This window comes from Lactuca sativa, chromosome 8 (genome assembly GCF_002870075.4).
Source record: "Lactuca sativa cultivar Salinas chromosome 8, Lsat_Salinas_v11, whole genome shotgun sequence".
Lineage (NCBI taxonomy): Eukaryota > Viridiplantae > Streptophyta > Magnoliopsida > Asterales > Asteraceae > Lactuca > Lactuca sativa.
The window spans coordinates 102,477,452-102,502,675 of NC_056630.2; the positions used below are offsets into that span (position 1 = coordinate 102,477,452).

The 25,224-nt window shown below is 40.1% G+C and overlaps 1 protein-coding gene across 1 annotated transcript in view; it reads left to right on the forward strand.

Annotated features, from left to right (window-relative positions):
- The window catches only part of LOC111894817 (2-alkenal reductase (NADP(+)-dependent)), a 37,568-nt gene extending 23,183 nt beyond the window's left edge, over window positions 1-14,385 (forward strand). The window contains exons 2-5 of the mRNA XM_023890912.3: window positions 13,018-13,159; window positions 13,255-13,421; window positions 13,540-13,622; window positions 13,855-14,385. Coding sequence (XP_023746680.1) covers window positions 13,018-13,159; window positions 13,255-13,421; window positions 13,540-13,622; window positions 13,855-14,236 — 774 coding nt within the window. The 3' untranslated portion in view covers window positions 14,237-14,385. The remainder of the gene's footprint in view (window positions 1-13,017; window positions 13,160-13,254; window positions 13,422-13,539; window positions 13,623-13,854) is intronic.
- The last annotated feature ends 10,839 nt before the right edge of the window (window positions 14,386-25,224 follow it).

The following is a 25,224-nucleotide window of genomic DNA, read 5'->3' on the forward strand; positions in this document are numbered from 1 at the left end:
CCTCGAGCGTCTGAATCATCCGCTCACTAGGCCCATCAGTCTGTGGGTGGTATGCGGTACTGAAGTGCAACCTCATACCCAATTCCTCGTGAAACTTCTTCCAAAACCTGGAAGTAAAATGCACATCTCGATCTGAAACAATCGAGATCGGAACTCCATGCCGCGATACCACCTCCCTCACATACAACTCTGCCAGCCTCTCAGCAGAAGAGCTCTCACTGATAGCAAGAAAGTGAGCGCTCTTCATCAACCTATCCACGATCACCCAAATCGCGTCGACACCCCTGGAAGTCCTCGGCAATTTGGTGATAAAATCCATGGAGATTTGTTCCCACTTCCACTCGGGAATCTCCAATGGTTGCAACTTACCATGTGGACGTTGGTGCTCGGCCTTAACCCTGCGACAGGTCAAGCACCTATCCACGAACCATGCGGCATCTCTTTTCATACAGGGCCACCAATAATCCCTTTTTAGGTCCAACAACATCTTAGTGGCCTCGGGATGGATTGAGAACCTCGACTTATGGGCCTCCTCCAACAACATGGTACACGCCCCGCCCACAAACGGTACCCAAATCCGGCCCTGAAAAGTCATGAGTCCCCGACTATCGGTAACGAACTCTGATACCTGACCAATAACCCACTCTCTCTTATGGTTCTTCGGTCTAATGGCCTCAACCTGGGCCCCTCGAATGGTGTCCAACACCGGAGTCATCACCGTCAACCTCATTCAAACATCTCGTATCGGGGTGCTTTCCGCCCTACGGCTCAAAGCGTCGGCTACCACATTAGCCTTGCCCGGGTGGTACAAGATCTCACAATCATAATCCTTTACCACGTCTAACCATCTCATCTGGCGCATATTCAGGTTCGGCTGATCCATCAAATACTTCAAGCTCTTGTGGTACGTGTATATCGTACATCGAACTCCATACAAATAGTGACGCCAAATCTTGAGGGCGAACACTACAGCCACCAATTCCAGATCATGAGTGGGATACCTTGACTCATGGGGCTTAAGTTGCCTCGATGCATATGCTATCACATTCCCCCTCTGCATAAGCACCGCTCTCAATACGGATATCGATGCATCACAAAAAACCACGAAATCCTCCATCCCTTCCGAAAGGGCTAACACCGGGGCTTCGCATAATCTCTGGCTAAGTGTCTCGAACGAGGTCTGCTGCTCCGGACCCCAAGAAAATGCAACACCCTTCCGGGTCAACTTGGTAACTGGCACGACGATCTTGGAGAAATCCTTAATAAATATCCGATAATAACCGGCCAATCCCAGAAAGCTCTTGATCTCAGTGGGCGATCTCGGCACCTCCCACCTCATGACTACCTCAATTTTGGCCGAATCGACCAATATCCCATTCTGGTTGACGAGATGTACCAAGAGCTGAACCTCTCGTAACCAGAAATCACACTTGGAGAATTTGGCATAAAGCCTTTCCGACCTCAATATCCTAAGAATCTCTCTCAGATGCTCCTCATGCTGCTCTCTAGATCTTGAATACACCAAAATATCATCAATGAATATGATCACCGACCGATCCAGCATCGGCCTGCACACCCGGTTCATGAGATCCATGAACGCAGCTGGTGCATTGGTGAGCCCAAAAGGCATCACCACGAACTCGTAATGCCCATAACGAGTTCTGAACGCTGCCTTCTGGATATCTTCATCCCGAACCCTCATCTGATGATAACCCGATCTTAAGTCTATCTTGGAGAACCAAGACGCCCCCTGCAACTGATCGAACATATCATCGACCCTCGGCAACGGATAATGGTTCTTGACCGTCAACTTGTTCAACTCCCGGTAATCAATGCATATCCGGTGCGAACCATCCTTTTTCTTGACAAAAAGGATTGGTGCTCCCCAAGGCGAGCTACTTAGTCGAATAAAACCCTTTCCTAGCAACTCCTGAAGTTGAGAGGATAACTCCTACATCTCTGGCAGAACGAGGCGATAAGGCGCCTTGGCGATAGGTGCTGCTCCTGGAACCAAATCGATATGGGACTCCACTTGCCTCTCGGGAGGCACGCCCGACAATTACTCGGGAAAAACATCTGGGAACTCGCACACTATCGGAACCTCGTCAATCGAAACTGGCCTCCCAGCAGCCATTCGCATGTCCAATACATAGGCTATGAACCCACTGCAGACATGGTGCAAACTCTGCCTCGCCCTGGCAGCCGAGCAAAACGCTAACCCACATCGGGTTCCCTCGCCATACACCGTAAGCACTCCCCCACTAGGGTCTCGTATCGTCACCAACTGACGCTCACAATCTATAACAGCTCCAAATCGACTCAACCAAGCCATGCCCACTATAACACACACGTCCCCCATCGCAATCGGGACCAGATCTATCGGGAACTCCACACCGAAGATCTCAAGGATACATCCTCGAATCACATCCGTAGCATATGCTGCTCGCTCATCAGCTATGGAAACTCGCAGAGGTCGACTCAACGCCTCTCGACAGATACTAATGTGCTGACTAAATGCCAAGGAAAAAAATGAGCGACTCGCACCCGAGTCAAATAACACCAAAGCAGGTACAAAACTCACAAGAAAAGTACCTACGCATATCATCATATAAGCACAATATCTCAAAAGAAAAGATAAATACAGAATACATACCAGCCACGACATCGGGCACTGCACGGACCTCCTCCGCAGTTAACTGGAAAGCTCTCTCACAAGCCTTCGGAGCCTCGACCTTCACTAGTCGAACCTCGGTAAGCCTAGCAGCAGGTGCAGATCCCTGTGCTGACCGCTAATGCAGCTGTGGGCACTCGGCCTTCCGATGGCCAGTCTGGTTGCAATGAAAGCAAACCATAAATCCCTTGGGGCAATCCTTGGCGATATGCCCCTCCTTGCCACATTTGTAGCAAGCCCCCGATCGACAGGCCCCCTCGTGTCCGTTGTCGCACTTCCCGCAAGCGCGACCCTTCTGGCCTCCAGTCCTCGAATCAGCGGACTTGGTCCGCTTGGCTGCCGACTGAGACTGAGCCAGCCGCCGATCTATCCTCTGAGACTCGGCCTCCTCCCTGGCCAGAGTCTCCAACTCAATCTCCCTCTTCCGGGCATTTTCCTGGAGCTCATCAAATGTCTGGTACGTCGAGTTCGACACCAACTCCCGAATGTCCCTCCTCAGAATGCTCAAATACCGACTCATCTGTGCCTGCTCTATAGACACCTGCTCAAGGCAGAACATCACCCTCTCATGAAACTTCCGGGTCACCACAGTAACTGAATCATTACCCTGCTCGAGGGTCAAAAAATCCTGAACCAACCGTTCCCTCTCCACCGGGGGAACATACTCGTCTCTGAACATGGTGGTGAACCCCTCCCAGGTCACCGCTGAAATCTCTGCAAGAGTGAAGCTCGCCGTCATGAACTTCCACCAATCCTTCGCTCCCAAGTGAAGTTGGTTTAAGGCGAACCATTCCCTTAGATGCTCCGGACATGAACACATATAGAAGCATCCCTCAATATTAGCAATCCATCTCATCACAGTGATCGGATCCTGCGTCCCATGAAACTCGGGTGGCTTTGTGTTGCTGAACTCCCAGAACAACAACGAGTCACCTCCCTGAGGCCTGGCAGTAGCCACAGCTGCAGTAGCTGCAGCGGCTGCAGCCTCAGTCACCGTGGCGTACCGCTCATCGAAAGTCTCAATCAGATGGCCTTGATAGACCCAAACATCTCCGGAATCTCGGCCTTGATCGCTGCAGCCACCTCATCGTGGATCATCTGACGAAGCTCCTCGTCACTCACACCGCTCGCCTCAGGTCTGTGGTGTGTCCCAACCATGATGTCTCTGAAATATAACATAATAATATCAAAGACTCATTCGAGCATGCTCACACTCGATAACTCGACCCTACTTGTTCCTTAGTACCCAAAGGATTCTTACTTAGAGGGCGCACTGCTCCGGTGTCTTCGATAGTACGGGCCCTTATACTACCGCCTACAGCGCACCAGTATTCACCCTAAGTCCTCCTCCTTGGATCCCAGATCACAAGTACTCTACATCTCACTGGCATAGGCTACCCTTCGGTAGACCTCTTATCAGCCCCTCACTGCTACCTACTCGCTCTCAAGTATCACATAGCAGCACAATCCTTCCTAGGCTAAGGCATCACCAAATCAGGCCACTCTAGTCCTAATATGAATACCTAGCCAGCTCTAGCATGCATAATATAAGATATCATATCTCATAACACATAACGTAAGGGCATTTTGGGGGGTTCACCGTTCGGGCGCTGGCTGACCGTACACACTGCTCTGCTCTGGTTATCTCAAAATCTCTTGCTTTAGAAAAATTAGTTTTTTTTTTTTTGCCGTTTGAAAATTTTCTCAAATCCTCAGTTTGAGTTCAGTTACGCCTGAAGGTGCATCCGAGTCCCTCAAACCAAGGGTCTGATACCAACTTGTAACAACGTAAATTTTCAAAATAATTTTTCATTTCTTTAAAATATAATTCCATTCAAGACAAACCATAAAATCCAAAGTAACATGGTCATAATACAAAACAAATCAATCCCAAGATCAATCATATCCAAATCCGCATGTGTGTGTACGAGTCATGTCAAAGCCTTCCCACAGTCCTCACTAGTACCTGAAACACATTACACATAAACACTGTAAGCAAGAAGCTTAGTGAGTTCCCCAAAATACCACTTATATACATACGCCTTTCCAGGCCATACTCCACACGACCTTCCGGTCCATGTGTCTCAGGGGACTTCCGTCCCAACCCGGTAAACCTTCCGGTCCTACCCGTGTCGACCTTCCGGTCCATAACTCGCTGACCTTCCAGTCCACATCATATTGCCTTCCGGCCCATATCATAATGCCTTCCGGCCCATATCAAGCATAGCATACATATCACACACATAGCGTATACGAAATAGATAACTCATAGCATACAATGCATATATCTCATAGCATACCAGACCTTTCGGTCACACATAGGTACCCTTCCAGGTACATTATAGTCTAGATTAAACACATGCAAAATATCCTCAATAAGTAATGGCTCTCAAAGGCTAGATTAAACCCCTTTCTATGATCCTTCAGAAGGGTAAAAGACCATTTTACCGCTCCTTGACTCAAAAGTCCAACTGTTGACCGAAATCCCAAAGGTCAACGAAAGTCAACAATCACAGCTGACCCTACTCGCCGAGTGCACTAAGGTGACTCGACGAGTACACGCCTGTCCACTTCGCCCCTGGTTTTCCCTTGACTCACTGAGTCAACCCTAACTTCCACGAGTCGAAACACATTGCGAGTTGCGGGGCAACCCGATTCAACTCGTCGAGTCCTCCCATAGACTCGGTGAGTACATACCATGCATTCACTCAAACGACCTTCAGAGGTCAGATCTGTTCCTCTAATCCATAGATCTGGCCTTTCCAAGCACTATAATCACGTAAAGTCTCAAACTTGATGCACATGCAACAACCATATGACCAAATATGATGATTTAGCCCCACATACCTTAACCCAAGGTCATGACCTCCATTGTTATTCATAAAGCTTGAAGAATAAGGCTCTCTGGACCTCTATGGATCCAGATCTAAAGTCTCATAACCAGAAGAGACTATTTGGACCTCTAATCGACTTAGACAAAAGCACAAGAAACCCTAAAACCATAAATCCTTCCCAAAACAGAAGAAGAGTCGAAGTAATACCTCAAATGAAATGGTCTTAGCTTCAAATCTTCAGATTAGCAACCTCCTTTGCTTTCCCTTGACTAGAACCTCCTTCTTCTTGCTAACAACACCACAAAGGTCAAGAATGGCTTCTTCTCTCTCTCTCTCTCTTTCTCTCTCTCTCTCTCAAAACGCTCCAGCACTCTAGGGTTTCTCTCACTAGACTGGTTCCACAAATGATGGCCATAAGGGCCTTTAAATAGGGCACAAACCCGAGAAATTAGGGTTTCATTAAACAGCATGGACTCGCCGAGTCCCTCATTAATTAGACCACTCCAATCGCGATCCAACTCGGCGAGTCGGGGTTCCTACTCGCCGAGTTTCTCTCCAAAAATTTAATATAAAAGAATAACATAATATACCTGGGAATCCGGATGTTACATGAATATTGATTAATACTTTTGAATTATTCCTATTGCTTTTTATTAAACAAGATATTGTATTTAATACTTTTGAATTTTGATACAAACTACCTATGTAGATGTTTGTAGTGGATTTGTTGGATTTGGAAAGTAATCCGTCTACCCTAACCAATTTTATATACAAAGTGAGAAATCTTTCTACCTTAAACTATTTATAAACAATTTTACAAATGTGAAATGACCATATAGACAAAGTAGAAATACACAAGCAGAAATTCATGATTTTAATGCTAAAATCATCATCATGTCGTCCACCTCTGCCCTGAAACATTATTATTTTTTCATTTAAATGCATTTATATGTATTATTAAAGATATTAATAATAACAAGTTCAAAAAATATTCTTATTTATAATAATAATAATAATAATAAGGATTTTGTTTGCAGAAAAGTCATACTATTTTTGTTTACAGAAAAATCTTAATATTTTCGTTTAGTTTAAGAAATAATCCCAAATTAATTTGGTATCGGTTCCAGCCGGTCAAAAATGATCAAAATGCAAAATTTTGCGGGTTTTTAGGATTTTTTCGTTTAAAAAAAATCTTAGGACAAAAATATAACTTTTAAGTAAATATTGAGACTTTTCTGACAATTTTCCGATTAATATTGAAAAGGTGACAAAAGTTTTTGTTTAACTATCGAGAAATACATGCATTACCTCTTAAGCATTATTCAAATCGGTAGATTTCATCCATTTGTTTATTTATTAACATTAATGTAAACTTTTTATTTACTTGATACTTTTTTTTTGTTTATTTGTACTTAACAAAATAAAATTATGTTACATTTTGTTTTTACAAAAAAAAGACAAAAGACTAATATATTGATTTTATTAAAGCGTTATCCTCTTTTATTAAAAAGGTTAATGTTCTATTAAAAAAATTATATATTTTTATAGTATATAAAATACTTTTACATATAAATATTTAAATAAGCATCAACCAAAATTAACTTGAAATGTACGATTAATATTGAAAGTTAAAGCCATTAAATTAAACTAAATAATTGAAATTTAAAATTGGTCAAATGAGTAGCTCTGAAATTGATTTAATATACCAACAGCTAGTGTTGTAAAACTTGTCGAGTTGGCCGATTACTCCTAGTACTCGCTACTCGGCCCCTTACCGAGGCGAGTTACGGAATCCCGAGTACTCCCCAATCGACCCATTTACTGAACTGAGTAGTGTTGTAAAACATGGTCAACTCGGTTATTAATATGTATAATATACTTAATGATTTATTATTTAACACACATATGATTATTACTACATATATATCTTGAATTTTCAGTAATTATTCACGAAGTGAGACCATTATGTGTTTTTTTAGCTTTTGTGTATTCACATGTATCTAATTTTGTTATATATTTCAATCAACTAATGATTTTAACTTATGATTTTGACATATATAATTTCCCTAAAAATATTTCAACATGAATTACCGAATCCGAGTACTTTCGAGTACTCCTGGGTACTCGCTACTCGGTAGTCGGCCAAACAGGTACCGAGTAACGAGTTCTCCAACCTTGCCAATAAATTATATAAAATTAGTTAATGTATAATCCATATATAAAACTGCAAAAGTTATTGAAATCTTTAACAAGATTAGTTTGAATTTTAATTTGTAAATTATATTAATTCATTATAATTTATAGCTGCTACAATTTCACAAGTTCAGCTTTCTAACAATACCATACTTTTAGAAATTAATACCTTAATACATTAATTAATTGTACCAATTTTTTTTGTTTAATATAAAAGCAATATGTATTTTAGTAATGCGAATACGTTCAACCTTACTTAAATATCGTAATTTTTATGCAATCTCATTAATTCTTATTCATTTTTGTTCTCACATATCGTTTTTCACTTATTTTCATTCTGACAGAATACGACGCAATAAACATTCTGACAACATTCTAACAGAGTGAGAATAATAATAAAAAGTCTATAATAACCTTATAGACGATTTAATTATTGAGAATATGTGATAATGACAATAATTATGTAAAATTGAATGTATTTATATTATCAAACAACATATTTTCTCTGTTATTCTCACAGAATAGCACTGTTCATACGTCCACACAATAGATATCAATCTACATTTGAACCTAGCTTTCTCTCTCTCTCTCTCTCTCTCTCTCTATATATATATATATATATATATATATATATATATATATATATATATATATATATATATATATATATATATATATATATATATATAACACATGAAGTTAATTCTTGTGCATTACATATGATTAAAATTGTATATATAATTACAACTTAAAACTTGAAATGTTTGAGACATGTCAGAGAACTTAAAACTAACTCGACAAATCATTTAGACGCTCATTAAGATCTTAGTTCACTGATTTGTTTTTATAAAAACACGTACTTTTTGAAAATGTGCATATATGCAAACTTTGATGTGTATATCTGTATATCAGGAATTTTCATATATGCACATTTTTGAAAAAGATGCTTATTTTAAAACACTCTACAAATTAAGCTCTTAATGATTGGTAAAAAAAAAAAAATGAGGAATATGGTTTTTGAAAAATTTATCGGGTTTTAGTGGATCTTTTAGTTCTCAAATGATCTTATATATATATATATATATATATATATATATATATATATATATATATATATATATATGTGTGTGTGTGTGTGTGTGTGTGTGTGTGTGTGTGTGTGAAACTCTCCATCATTATTTATCTCGAGAATCCCTTATTAATACTTTCACTTCCCCACATTAATATTCCATTAGTTATAACTTTCTTACCAATGGGCTTGTAGCCTAGTGGTATTCGATGTTGCCCTTCCTCCTTTAGGTTGAGGGTTCAAGTCTTGTCGTTGTCATATGTGTATTTATGAAGTATTTTATGAGTATGCTATATTTTCAGTTTCAAAAAAAGTTATAACTTTCTTATATTTACTTTTATATTTTAATTTAAAAATCATTTTCATGTGTTAACACTTGATAGATGATCAATAGTATTGGGGTGGGGAGAGTTATAGCTTCAGAGAACCCAAATTTTCAGAAAAATGATCTTGTTTGTGGATTGCTGGATTGGTCAGAATATGTCACACCCCAAAACCGGAATGGCGGAAACGTTCTAGGGTGGTTGACGTCATGTCATGTATCACAACACATGCATTATAGTAATCAAAGTACAACAAAACATTGCATTAATAGAAAAATTTTACATGGTTACTTTACAAGGTATCAAAGTAATACAAGTAATAGAATAAATACAGCATGGTACTAAGCTATCATCATCAACAGCTCCGGGGATGTACCTGTCTAATGCTAACCTGAGAATACAAGTTATTTGAAAAGCGAGTATCAGCATTTTTACAAATGCTGGTGAGTTCATAAGCATTTAGTGACATTTCATTCAAATAACTTAATAAAGTAATAGTTTAAGAGATTTCAGTGTATTAGAGTCCTTTCCAGAAAATCCTATATTTTCTTTAAATAAAGCAGCCTTCTACTAAGACTGGCAGTGATGTGTGGTAAAAAGTAGTTTTCCCTAAGTTGCTATCATTATCAAAATACTGAATTTGATTATTGAGGAAAGCAAACGACATCAGGGAATATCATATGCCTCAGCAGTGAGGACTGCTGACTAAGGCAAGGAACCATAGACTCCAGGAAAGTATCAAACGAACGACACGCCTGATTCAGTCTAACAAGTGAAGACACAGACCCCAGAAGATACCAAATGCAAGGTACAACTAGTAAGGTCCAATACAATGAATACGGACCACATAAAATATCAAATGAAAGATACGTCTGGCGAGGTCTAAAACAGTGAACACAGTGAATACAGTGAATTCTGTGAATACAGTGGATATAGACCCCAGACAGCATCAGATGAAGAATACGTCTTGTAGGGTCAAAACAGAGGAGACAGACCCCATACAGTATCAAATGAAAGATACGTCTTGTAAGGTCAAAACAGTGTGACTCTGAAAATGAATTACCAGCATACAGTGTAAAATAGCTGGCGAAATACCGTTACCTTAAAGCCAATGAATTATAAGGTAACCCGGGATACTCGTAACCATACTAACCGACACTAGAGTACCAGACGCCCTACAAGCGTCTATATAATGTGACATTTGTCACCCCTTGGCTCGGTGAGCCGTGGAATGTAGCTAGCAGTCAGGGTGCGGGGGTGTCAATCCTGTATAGATCTATACACACAATGTCCGCTCTCCCTACAGGAGACTCTGGTTACCAACTAGACGGCGGAGAAGGCCGTGTCCCGAAGATGCATCCCAAATAGTGGGTAATGACTCCCAAACAGTGGGTAGTGGGTTTCTAATGTAAGTGCTGACCTAGAGGTAGAGACTCTTAACTGAATTGACTGAAGAAAACTCGTATTTCTATGCTCGTGTACATAATATATAATACTAATGAATCGAACGACTTTCAGATGGACATCCGATCCCACCAGACCACATCTCAACGAAGAAAAGGAAATAGGGCGGACAAGCCTTCCTAAGTCCTTCAATCATTATTTATATACATCTATACAAGCATAAACATACATCTAACTACGCTTGAGTGTGTATTAAGTGGAATCATACAGTGAAGTATAAGTGTACAGTGAAATATCCGAGTCGTGAAGTATAAGCGTACAGTGAAATATCCGAGTCGTGAAGTATAAGCGTACAGTGGATCATCCGAGACGTGAAGTATAAGCGTACAGTGGATCATCCAAGATGTAAAGTATAAGCGTACAGTGGATCATCCGAGACGTGAAGTATAAGCGTACAGGGTGGGATAATTGAATCGTGAGGTATAAGTGTACCAAGTATAAGTGTATTACGAAGCAGAGACGACAATAAGTGAAGTAAGAACGTCTATCAAGTATAAGAGGCTACTAGTATAAGCGATATACAGACAAAATCTGGTATAAGCGTATCGCAAAGTGAAAGCATTATCGAATAGAAATTTCAAATAAATAAAAGTGAAGCAGCAGTAACTAACAAGCGAAAGCATTCATGAAAACTTTGGAAAACCTTATTATTCAGGAAAATCGCATTTGTATCCTTTGATAAAATAAGTGTGAAAGCCTTTAGAAATCTTTGGGAATCTTTTATAAATCAGTTTGAAAATGGATCTTTGATAAGCAATAAAAGTAAGAACTTGAACAAGTGAAAAACCCTTTTTGAAAGCCATTTATAGTGTCATACTTGGTAAAACAGTGTACAGTGGTAAAATCTTGTGCATGCGGGTTATCAATCACATGTGATTGATATGATAACTTGCATGTTTAACTTGTATTCCCCCCTATAAAACATGTAAAAACATTTAAAAGGTTCATTCAGGGGTATGAACTCACCTGGTGTAAGTAGGTCCGACGAAAGTGCCGTTTGGGTGTTCGGTGTCACGCAAGGACTCGATCACACACAATGACCTATTTAACATATGATAACATATGTTCACATACAATTAGCATATATAATACTAATTAAACACATATACGCTCTCATAGGAGCAGAAAACACTTTGGCTAAGTGTTTGGGTGTCCCGGGTAGCGTTTAAGGGTGTGTATGGCTAAGGAATGGAGTTTACTATCCAAGAGTACACTCCCAATGTTGAGTTTACGGCCCAGGGACATCTCACCATGAGTTTACGGCCGTAAACTCATGGTGATGGGTTCTAGGGTGTTTAAAGCTTCTACTAGCATCATAGAATTATTCCAAGCACTTTTCCTAAAAGGCATGAATGGGTTTAAGGCTTCTAAGGGCACTTTATAGGAGTTTACGGCCTAGAGACACTCCTATGGGAGTTTACGGCCGTAAACTCTCAATCCTTGAGTTAAGTGAAGTTTTAAGCCCCTATTACCTTTCTAGCAATTTCTAATGAAGTGTGATGCTATTTTTGGGGATTAAATCTAACATTTGGATGTGTTTTGGGGAGTTTACGGCCTAGACACTTGCTTGGGCCGTAAACTCTTTTTTACCTTACCATTTCATGAGTTTAAGTCCTTAAATCCTTCCTAGCATTTTATAGAAATAGCCTAAGGTCATTTGGGGGGCAAAAACCACATTTTGGGCATGTTTTGGGGAGTTTACGGCCTTGGTATAGACCTGGGCCGTAAACTCATTTTTATCCTTCATTTTGATGTGTTTAAGTGATCAAAACCCAAATGAATAAGCCCTAAATTTATGTGTTAAGCCCTAGTGTGGGTTAGGAGTGTTTTGGAGGCATTTTAACAAGGTTTTGAGGGGTTTACGGCCTAAGCTTGTGCTTGGGCCGTAAACTCTCTTTTACCCCCTAATTCCATGAGTTTTAATGTTTAAACACTCCTAGGCTAATACCTCAATTTATTTCCTAGCCATTAGGGACAAGTTTGGGTCATTTTGGCCTCATTTTAGGTGTTTACGGCCTAAGGAGGAGCTTAGGCCGTAAACTCCTTTTCCATTACCTCTAAGTCCGAATTTTGGGCTATAAACACCAATCAATATGTTTAGAATAAGCTAGGGTAAGCGGACTTACAATTTGGAAGCGTTTGGTTGCGGATTCGGGGCGAAAACGAGTCTAGAGAGAGAGTATAGAGAGAGAGCGTAAAAAGTCTCCTATGGGCTCCACTCACCCTTATATAGGGTTCTGGGTCGGGGCTTAGTGGAATTCTACCCAATACTGCCGTTAAACGGGACTTTTGGTCGCACCCGATTTAGTGGTCGTAATAATAAAACTTAACATTTTCCAAATAAATGGAAATGTGTGTCCCGTGTTATTATTTCCTTTTATCACGACTTAACGGCATGTTAAAGGTAACCAAATGAAATGTTTATTAAATTGACGCCCTCTAATTAACGGAACTTTTATACAGTGGAATATTCCGTTAACGGTAACGGGGAAATGTAACGGGGAAACTTGGGTTGTCACAGAATATACGATTGTGAAAGGTGGAAACATGTTATGGAAATTAGAAGCCATGGAATTTCCTTTGTCTTATCATATTAGTGTTATTGGTAGGTTCTCTTAGTCTATAATTTATATCTAAACTCAACACGTATATGTACATGTTATTATTTAATTTGCTACATTGGATGATTTTCAATTGTAGGAACTAGCGGGCTCATAGCATATGGAGGTTTTTTCCAAATATGTAGACCTAAGAAAGGAGAAAAGGTGTTCGTTTCTGCAGCCGCTGGATCTGTTGCCAATTTGGTTGGACAATACGCAAAATTGTTTGGTTGTTATGTTGTTGGTTGTGCAGGAACCAAAGAAAAGGTTTTATATGTTTTAACGCATGCCATTTACTCTCACCTTTTCATTAAATGCTCCTGTAAATGAATAATAATTGAGTCTTGGAGTATAATTTTATTTTATTTTTGTTTTTTGAATTTAGGGAGACTTGCTCAAAGGAAAGCTTAAGTTCGATGATGCTTTCAACTACAAAGAAGAAACAGATTTAATCTCTACTCTTCGAAGGTTAGAAGCAACATAGATTTCAAGTTATCAATTTACACATATGTAACTTTTATTTAGTGAAAATATATGAAAACCATAACTCTTAAGATCTAACTTAAATTCAGACTCATTATAATTTATTTATGTAGCAACAACATGTGATGTAACACATATTTTTAGCCTTTACACATTTTAATTTGATGTTACCATTTAAGTTTTCTTATTTGTAGATGGTGTAAATGTTCTTGAATAGGTACTTCCCAAATGGTATAGACATATACTTTGACAATGTAGGAGGAGATATGCTTGAGGCTGTTGTTGCCAATATGAACACTTATGGAAGAGTTGCCGTATATGGTGCAATTTCAGACTACACAAATTTAGGAAAACGAGCTACACTAAACATGATAGATGTCATCTACAAGCGAATTATTATTAAAGGGTTTTTGAGTACAGATTTTTCTTTAAATGAAATCAAGGACTTCATGTCGACAACAACTAATTATGTTTGTGTTGGAAAATTATGTGTGCTTGAGAATATTTCATATGGAATTGAGATTATTCCATATGCTTTTATAGGTCTCTTCCAATGGAGGAATGTGGGAAAGAAAATTGTGCAAATCGCTGAGGAATGAGTTGTATTTGTCTTGATTACAAACTATAAGCATGCAACACTCTCAATTTATGTTTAATTTCTCAAATAATAATGACTAATTTTTTCCCATAAACTATTTCTTACCCAATGTAAATGTAACTTGTGTTATTGATAAGAGGTTTTGATTTTAAGAGGCCTATGTTTAGCTTAAATTGATCAGATTTGAGGGATATTGATGTAATGTTCGCAAGTGGGGCTGGTTCAAATTTAATAATAGATTCAATGTATATGTTGCTATTCTTGGACAAAAAAAATGTTAGTTATGAGATTATCGAATTAAATGGAATTGTATATGTTTTGGACAAAAATTAACAAACTGATTTCATAACCAAATCATCATATCATCATACTATATTATAAATAAATAATTTTCTTTCACCACATTCATTTGAAACTCCCATGCATTTTTTATTTTCACCACATTCATTTGAAACTCCCATGACTTTTCAATTTCTTTCTAATAATGATTATAAGTTCGTTAATAAGATTAAATAAATATCAAATCTAAAGTGTAATCATATATAAACTAAATTTCAATAGTAAAAGAATATATTTACTTCTACTTATAAAGTTATATATATATATAAAACTTTTTACTTATTATACTTAATGTTGTGAATAAAACTTAGATCGATTAGATCTTTCACAGGTAAAATATAAAGATCAAACAAAAACAAACACAATAATGTAATGAACACATAATGGAATCAATGTTGTGCTTATGATTCAAATATAGTCACGCCTCAGCAGTGCTCGATGAAGAACTTCCACTGTAGAGGTGAGCTAGGGTTTACAAAACTCTATGAGAAAAATAATAAAAGCGTTAACTACAAAGACTGCATGCATGCAGCTTAAATACTAAACCCTAGTATAAAACATGCACGGTTGGACAGGCCCAAACCGACAACCAAAACTAGGCTAAGGACCGAGCCCATGACGCAACATAATAATCCCAACAATCTCCCCCTTTGCGTCAAATGAGGCGAGAGATTATTTCTTCTATGTTGGCTTCACGGTCTTTACCAGCTTGAACAGCCGAGGGATTATCGCAAGAAGTGTCTGCCGAAATTGGATATACCACCTCAGCATATCAGTGAACAACTTCTTGTCAGCTGCAGTGTTCTGATCACACCTTTGAATAATCTCCAAAATGTGCTCCAAGAAAGCAGTTGAGAAGAGGTGTTTGTCAACAAGAGCGAACAGACATTTATGTCCTTCGCCCCTGATGAACATCACAATGTGGTACTTCGAATCAATGTTGCCCTTGACCATTGAATTAACCTTGCCTACTCTGCCCATAGTTTTGATCGTGGTTTGCTTGTGAATGGCAGAAGCAATCTCTTTGTCCATCTTCGCTACCTCGTGAATGTAGCACAAAAGAATTCGCTTGACATGGTCAATAATAGGCTGATGCTCTTGTGGATTTGACAGTAAGATATTGTTGAGGAGTATCCAGTCGTGGGGATTGAGGTTCGGTAGATCAGCAAGGGTGAAGTTATGAACTGAGCCTTCAGTGTCTCGAGTCACTTTGAATTTAACATTAATAAACTTCCCTGCTGAGTAGGGCTTCAAAACCTTGACAGTCGTAATTTTATTCGAACTCCAGGTCAAGTACTGGGGTTGAGCAAACTCTAAGTAGAACTCCAACAGATCCCTATCCACCTTTGGGTCTGGAGACGGGATGGCAACAGTCGAGTTGGAGCAATGAAAGATGATTGCCTTTCACATGATCGACATGTCAAACTATGCATCCTTGGAGTTATCAAGCCCAAACAACATCACAGGCTCAAGCCAAAGTGTGCTTGGCTCATCAATGACACACCTTTGAAGCGAATCTAGAGTCCAGTCAGGAAAAATGGACTTCTTCTTTTCTAGGAGCTCCTTTTCCTTTTGCTTTTGCTCAAGCTCAGCCTGTTGTTTGTTGAACTTTTCTGCTAGCTCTTTATCAGAAGATTTTGTCTTCTAAAAAGGCTTTTCGGGATTCTCAACATAGACATCATCTTCATTATCAGTGTCATCCTCCCCAATTTTCTTCTTCTTCTAGTCTTTATTACTGACCGAAGCTTCATTAACCTTCGGTTCAGTAGATGGTTTCGGTGCAGGAGGAGGTTGAGTTTTTGCCTTCTCTCCCCCTTGTTTCGGCTGGACACCGGTCACCGGAACACCCTCAATACGACTAAGGATGTCCAAGGCTGGCCTGAGTTTGTCAGCCAAGTGCCGTCGGATAGTAATGGTGATGATGGGATCATGGGCTTCAAGAAGATGAAGTAAAATAGAGTGGACATCGCTAGCAAAACTGCGTATAACCTCTCTTTCAGATTTGACATCATGGAGCTCAGCAGTGGCAATACGAAGCTTGAGATTCTGCATCTTCAGCTGAGAGGTTCTTCTGTCAAGCTCATCCATGATATGATTCTCTACAGCCAACTCAGCCTCCAGTTGGGTCAGGCGATCATTAACATTTGCATGCAGAGTTTCGTTGGCAGCTTCGATTGCTTGGCATGCAGCTTCAAGGTTGGACCGTTCAGTTTGAAGAGAACGTTGAAGATTATCCACCGAAGCATTAACAGTTTGAGAATTCTTCTGAGCAGCCTCCTGCAAAGAGTCTAAAAATAGGCGAGCCTCAGAAATTAGTTTATCGACTTTTGCGGTCACTTCTTTGCATTCCTTGGTGGAAGCGTCAATAGCAAGGGAGGCTTTCTGGCATTAGGAAGTGGAGGCGTCTATAGCCTTAGCTGCAGCAGTACGGGAGGCATTATGTTCTTCACCAACAGAGGAGAACATTGCCTTGAGAGCAGTATCTGAGTAAGCCCTAGAGGAAGAGGAGGAAAGCAGTTGATCGAGTTTGTCGTTGACTGCTTTGAGATGACGCTTGGTAACAGGCTCATCATCATCTTCATCACTCTGTACACGGTAAGGACTAAAATAGGTTGAATCAAATTCCAAGTCCTCACCGGCTAGAACTGGGGTGGTATCAGTAGATGGAGTAGGAGATAAGGGTTTGGTAGTGGTTGGAGGTTCGGTTGTTACTGGTGGTTCGGCTGTAACAGTTGGAGTGGGAGTTGTAGAATGAGCCCCGGTGGTAGTGGTAGTGGTGGTAGTGTCTGTGAATATAGGAGTCGGGATGGGAATAATGGTGAATGGTTGAGTGGTGGGGATAGGAAATATTGGAGGGATGGACACTGGGATAGTAACAGGGGGAGGAGAAGGAGTTTGGGAGCGAACTGGAATTTCTGGGGTAGGGGGCGAGGCGGGGTGTCACCACGACCCGAAGCCTCATCATCATAGCTTTCGCTCTCAGATTCTGAAGGAGGAGCATATTTATGTTTGGGAGGAACATACTCTGAGTCTGAATCACTGGAAGATTGGAGTATAAGTTTCATAGCGGGCTTCTTTTGCTTCTTTGGTTGAGGCTATGATGGAGCCGTCTTGTCAGACTTTCGCTTCTTAGGGGTTTGCCCCTTGGTTGGTTTGGAAACTTGCATCTCTTTCTGGGTGTCAGTTTTCTTTCCCCCTTTTCGCTGGCTTGTCAGCCTCTTCAATGGAGCGAACCATGGCTGGCGTAAGCTCCCTTGGACCCGAAGACGGAATCTTCCTGTATTGTTGTAGAACATTACTCGTTGCAGAGACACAAACGAGCATGGTTTCAGGAACGAATCCAATGAAGGAGTACTTGGTGGGATCTATGACGATTATCTTGGTTGTGTAAAAAGTGGCGATGGAGGAGAGGAGAGAATCCGCCATGATTGGAACGTGAAGACGATCCATTGCCCACTTAGTGATTATAGACCAATATCGCCCACATGAGATCTCTGAGTGTCTTGACGAAGAGACCAAGCTTTGAACCAGTTGTTTCTAGATAATGGTTCCATAATCCAAATCGATCCCATGGTACAGACCATAATGCACAGTCATAAAAGACTTGCTCGCTCCATCTGAGCCGGCGCTTCGCTCAGAGAGTCCTTTGAACAACAGAGTGAAAAGGCCATTCCATTGAGGAGGAAGGCAAGACTTCTTGAACTTGGTAATGGTGGTGAGGGTTTTAGTATACCCCATTTGATAAAACATAGAGAATAGTTGACCAGTAGTGATGGATTCAGGTTTTACCAGGGTTTGTTCTTGAGAAAGACGAATTAGGGCACATAAGCGGTGCTTGGAGATAGAAGTCTTCTCGTTGTGGACTTCAAAGTGAATCCTTTCAATAGTTTTGTCGTAATATGTAGTGGAGTAGATGAGTGAGAGGCAAGACATGGGAACAACTTCAACTTTGGTCAGAGCGTCTACGAGAGGCGAGTATTTGAGGCACTCGACAACATAGAGCACGTAGGGTTCATAGATGAAGGGAGTAAGATCGATGATCAAGTTTTGTTGAGGTTTGATGGTGAGAAAGGGTTGGTGAACAGAGGTATCATGAACTGAAAAAGAATCTGCCATTGTAGAAGCTTGGAGAAGATGATGAACAGTGAGATAAATCGCATTTGGTCTTTGAGATATTTTTGTGAGTGATAAAAGGATAGAGATCAGCGTGCCAAAACCTTTTATACGTACAGGAGGAGAGAGAAAAATCTGGCTGATATCTTGGATTATTTCAAAAAGAGCGACTGACTTGACGGATGTGCAGTTGTCATACCCGATGATGACGCAGGAAAGAGAAAGGACGTTTCCTTTTTGCACTCCATTCCATAAGAATCGCTTTTTCAAATCGTCAAGACGATTGGATAGCTGCTGAGTCACCCTTAACTTTGTCCCAATCGACAGCCCATATTCCACATGAACCGTCATTGGTTATTAACTTTATCGAGCATTAAAATACTTGATGAAACGAAGCTGGAACAAGTAAATCACCATTAATAGAACGAGATTTTGGAAAATTAAAAATTTTCGTGCAAGGAGTGTAAAAGATAAAGAAATAAAGCAAACATTTTGGGATAACTTGTGATGTCTAAAAAAGACATGAAGCAGTTGATCCTGGGTACGAATCTCTTCCTTCTAAGTCAAGAGAGACTTTAAAGAGCTTGTTTGGTTTCCCATTAAATAACGATCAAGTACTTGTTAAGAAGTATTGAAAGGCATCTTTTAAATTAAAGCTTATAACGGATGGCTTTCGCTTCAATTCAAGATTTCGATACTTGATATAAGACCGAAACTGAACAAAGTACTTGTGAGATCAATGTGATCTGTTGAACAAGTAGGTAGGATATATTTTATAATGACAAAAGAAATTATAGAAATCTCATAAAAATTAAACTGGATCTTTAGGGGAAGAAAAGCCTTGGTTTTAGACAAATTCATAAAAGATCACTCAAAAATAAAAAGAGATTTCAGTAGGTAACAAGTAAGATCTTGAATATGATAATTCACCGTAAATTCATTAGTGGTGTTGAATTGTGGGTTTCACTTAGTACATAGTGGCACGAAACTAAGATCATTAACACATATTTTGTATAACCATAAACCTCAGTGGTAAATGCTGAGAGTGTCAAGGGTTATATTGGTGAGATGAAGTATGATGAAGAAAAATGTTGGAGGTGGTATAAGAAACAGATGTACCTCTGCTATGAACGAAGGACTAAGCAGAAAACTCTAAGCTCAATGTGAGTAGAGTAAGGTAGCTCATGATTAGAGTGAATATTGCAGCCTAGCTTGGGAAAACATGATTTGTATATATCATGTTATTAAGGCTTCACTCAAAATCTTTCAAGGATTTAGTCAACATACAACAGCATGCTTCTAGGGACATATAGGATGTGTGTAAAAAACAAATCATACCTTTTGGATCTTCATCATTGAGAATAACACTAAAAAAAACGAAAAATATTTTTGTATTTTGTGAAAAATATTTAATTGAACAAAAAGGAAAAATATTTTTGAATTTTATGAATAAAAAGAAGTATTAAAAAAATGTACATGGTAATACAATCAAAATACCTTGAGAAGAAAAAGAAGCGAACAAGTTTAGAAAGACCGAACCCGAAATAGACCGAACGTTCGGTTCATTTCGATTCTTGGTCGAGCTTCACCCGAAATTGACCGAACCCGAAATAGACCGAACGTTCGGTTCATTTCAGTTCGCTCTATTTCGCTTCTTACCTTTATTGAAGCGAAGGCGATTTTGGTACTGATTCTACTTCCATCATTCCTAGGCCTTGCAAAATCTTGTTGAAGCTTGCTTCAGGTAAAGCCATAGTGAATATATCTACCAGTTGATCGGTCATCCTTACGAAGTGAATTTCCACGTTGCCATCTTCCACGTGATCCTTGATAAAGTGATACCTCAGTGCTATATGTTTGGTCTTTAAGTGTTGCACTGGGTTATGACAAATCCTAATTGCACTTTCAGAGTCGCAATATAGTGGGATTTTCTTCATGTTCAGCCCGTAATCTCTTAGCTGACTTTGTATCCATACAACTTGATATGTGCATGACACTGCAACGATGTATTCAGCTTTTGCAGTAGAGAGGGAAACCTAAGTTTGTTTCCTCGATTGCCAGCTTACCAATTTACCGTCTAGAAATTGGCATCCTCCAGTAGTGCTTTTACGATCTAAGCCACAGCCACCTAGGTTAGCGTCTGAGAACGCTTGAACAAAAAATCCTAAATTGGCTGGATACCACAAACCGAGAGAGGAGGTTCGCTTTAGATAGCGAAAGATGTTTTTCACGGCTTGCAAATGAGGTTCTCGTGGGTTAGCTTGGAATCTGGCACAGTAACAGACTAAAAGCATGATATCAGGTCTACTGGTTGTGAGATATATTAGAGACCCAATCATTTGACGATAGAGCGTCATATCAGCAACCGGCTTCTCCAATGAGGGTGTAAGCTTTGTCCCAAAGGCCATTGGAACCTTAACTTTGGAGTCCCCCGTCATACCAAATTTGGCCAATAGTGTCTTGGTGTATGCCTCCTGATTAATAAAAAAGCTTTCGGGTCCCTGTCTAATGTTTAAACCAAGGAAAAAGTTAATTGGACCCATTGAGCTCATTTTAAATTTAGTTTCCATCAACTTTCTGAATTCAGCTGTTAAGCTGGGATTCGTGGAGCCAAATATGATGTCATCAACATAAATTTGGACTATCATAAGGTGGTTACCCTCTCTCTTTTGAAAGAAGGTTGGGTCAACCGAACCTTGTTTGAATTTAGACATTTTTAAGAACCGAGTTAGAGTTTCATACCATGCTCTGGGAGCCTGTTTCAGGCCATATACCGCTTTATCAAGTATGTAGCAGTGATCTGGATACTTCTCGTTCATAAAGCCTGGCGGTTGCTCAACGTACACAGTTTCTTCAAGTTCTCCGTTGAGAAAGTCACACTTGATGTCCATCTGATAGACTTCAAAGTTTTTGTGTGCAGCGTAGGCAAGAAAGATTCGAACGGACTCTAATCTTGCAATGGGAGCGAAGGTTTCTTCATTGTCGATACCTTCTTCCTGACAGTAGCCTTTCACAACCAACCGAGCTTTGTTACGAATCACGTTCCCTTCCTTATCCATCTTGTTTCTGAACACCCATTTGAGACCTACAACTGAAGCATACTTTGGAGTTGGAATAAGACGCCATACTTTATTTCTTTCAAATTCATTCAACTCATCTTGCATGGCTTGCACCCAGTTAGAGTGATCAAGTGCTAAATTAACAGTCTTCAGTTCAACTTTGGAAACAAAGGAGTTGAACATACGAAATTCTACTTGTAAAAAGAGTGCAGCTTGTTTCGCTTTGATTTGAGATCGAGTTAACACCTTTTCTGAAGATTCCCCAATAATTTGACTCTGAGGATGATCTTTGGTCCATTTAATAAGCGACGGGTAATTTAGATCACAAAAGGGATCCAATTCTGCATTGATTTCTTCTTCCAGTTCAGATTGCATGTCATCATCATTGACATTGGTGTTCTCCCCCTCGAAGGATGACATTGGTTCAGAATCTGGATTAGTGTCACCTCCTTCGATTGGATTCTCAGAGGAGCTTGAAGATTGTGACGATAGAATCTCTGGAGCACCTGGTTCCTGGTATGTTTGACCTATCTAAGTAAGTTACATTTTTTTAGCCTTGGACTCGGCGATTTGTAGGCCCGACTCGCCGAGTAGAGCTGGGATATTGAGCACGCTTAAGTTGGCAACTCAGCAAGTCCATATTCTGGACTCGGCGAGTCCCCGCTGTCTGGATGAAACCTTAATTTCAAGGGTTTGCACCCTATTTAAAGCAACCTTATGCGCCCCAAGCCTGACTCCTTCACCCTCAGAGCTCCTTATATCGACCTAACCCCTTTTCTTGTGAGATTGAAGTGTTTTGGTGTGATTCTTGAAGATTTTGAGAGAAGAAGCAGAGTAGATCAAGAGGAGAAGAAGGGGGCCCGATATCTTGGTGATATTTCAGAGATTCATTGTGGTATGACTCAATTTCCTTCTGTTTTTATGCTTAAAGTCCCTTAGGGCACCATTAAAGTCCTTCTTGAACCATTTCCAAGCTTGGTTGTGGATTAGGGGTTGTAATGAGCTGATTAACCTCTAGATCTAGGCAGGGTTGAGCTCCAGAAGCTCAGATCCATGGCCTTTATGGGAGTAAAGTGCTTGAATGTACTAGATCTACCATGTTAGCCTTTATTAAGCCTTAAATCCCGATCCTATGCATGTATACACATAAAGTTGGAAACTTTACGTGTAAAACCTACCTTAAGAGCCCAGATCTATGTGTGGTATGAGCTGGATTCAAGCAGAATCGAGTATATAGTAATTGCATGTGAACGAATCGGCAAGTCGTTCATTGGACTCGGCAATTTGAGCCGCAAGTCCTCGAGTTTTCCTCTTTTTCGTGTTTGCTGAGTGGAGTTGTGAGTCGCGGATGGACTCAGTGAGTCGGAAACTAGACCCATCCATGGAGGGACTCGGCGAGTCAATGCCCTGACTCGGCGAGTCCAAGGCAATCTTCTTATCTCAAGAACAGAATCGGCGAGTTGTTCATATAGCTCGGCAAGTCTCAGCATAACGTGTTCATCAGATGAAGATGAACTCGACAAGTAGAATGAAGGACTTTTGGACGTCAGTTAGAAGGAGAACTCGTTGAGTCAATGCCTAACTCTCCGAGTAGAGTCGGATTGAGGACAATCAAATGGGTAGGAACTCGACGAGTTGGCAAGCCAAATCGGCGAGTCGGGTCAACTGGAAGTTGACTTTGACTTGTAATTTGACCTGGTCAAGGGTAAAATGGCCATTTTACCATAAGTACAGCTAGCAGTGTTTGACTGAATGTTTTATGGGAATTATAGCCGAAGGAATTCCAGAACAGTAGCAACAGTAGTAGACAGTCACTTCCCGCTCAAATCAGCAGCTACTTTAAGGTGAGTTGCCTTCCAGTAGCGTTGGGTCTACAGCCACAATGCCGGCCCACCAGTAGGAGTTGTATGTTAGATGATCGTCTTTGTGATATCATCTAGGTTTGCTACTACCTGATATGTTATATGCTGGCATGATATGTTATATGTGATAGTAGTAGAGTTCGATTGTTAGGACCGAAGGGTAGGTTAGACTCCCCAGATATGTCTGACAGTATGTGATGATATGTTATATGCTGGCCTGATATGTTATATGTGATAGTGGTAGTAGGAGGGAATAGTCCCCAAGTTTGGTTGATAGGACCAAAGGGTAGTTCGAACACCCCAGATATGTCCGATAGTATGTTTATGTTATGATATACATGATATTAGCATTAGGGGTGAAATAGTCCCCGAGGATCGGTTGTTAGGACCGATGGGTAGTCAGCACCCCAGAATGGCTTGACACGGGTAGGACGGCACCCCAGAATGGCCGCACCGGGTAGTCAGGCACCCCAGAATAGCCTGGCAGTATGTATGTTATGTGATCGTATGGTATGTGGTACGATGGGGGAACTCACTAAGCTTCGTGCTTACAGTTTACAGTTTTGGTTTCAGGTACCTCTTCGTCGAAGGGGAAGGAGCTGGCGCGGTAGTGGCACATCATACACACACATTGTTTTCCGCATTCATGGGATTGTTCTGGGATTTATACTCTGATATTTTGATAGTTCACATGTTTTGGTTTTCAGACATAGTATATGTTTATGAAATGGTTTGATCGGACAATGTTTATTTGCAAATGATTGTACTAAATATTAATTTGAAAATGAAATTTTTAGACGTGAAAAATGGGTCGTTACACTCTCCCCCTAGAATGATGAACCTTGATTGTGTTGAAGAGATGGAACCTCCCCCTGAACATTAGGATGGTCATTCAAAGGTTTGCTTGCTTCTGGCCTCTCGGTTTCTTTGGGTTGATAATCATCCATCTTTTGAGCAGCATCATCGATGATTTGTTTTAGATTATCAACCTTGTTGTCTTTCGCCATTGACTCAGAATCAATTGCTTTTGGAGGCTCATCAATAAGAAGAAAATATTTCTCGAAAAGATTTGAAATAGAAGCAGTAACTTGACCATTCTTTGGAAAGATTTCTTGCGTTGTACCTCCTATTGACTTCATCTTCTTAACATAGCTATCGTCAAAAGTGACATAGTATGTTTCTTTAATCTTTTTAGAGCGCTTATTCAGAACTCTATACGCCTTAGAATTCAGGGAGTATCCTATGAATATTCCTTCATCATCCTTAGCATCAAACTTGTTTTGACTCTCTCTGGAGTTGAAGACGAAGCATATTGAACCGAACACATGAAAGAATTTCACATTCGGTTTCTGATTGTTCAAGATCTCATAAGGAGTGATGGAGAATCGCTTGTTTAGATATGATCTGTTCTGAGTATAACAAGCAGTAGCTGTTGCATCAGCCTAGAAATACAAAGGCAAGGATGCGAAGCATAACATCGTTCGAGCTGCTTCACACAGTGATCGGTTTCGCCTTTCAACGATACCATTCTACTGTGGAGTTTATGGGGCTGAGAAATTATGAGCTGTTCCCTTCTCAGCAAGAAAATCTTCAAAATCTTTGTTTTTGAATTCCAA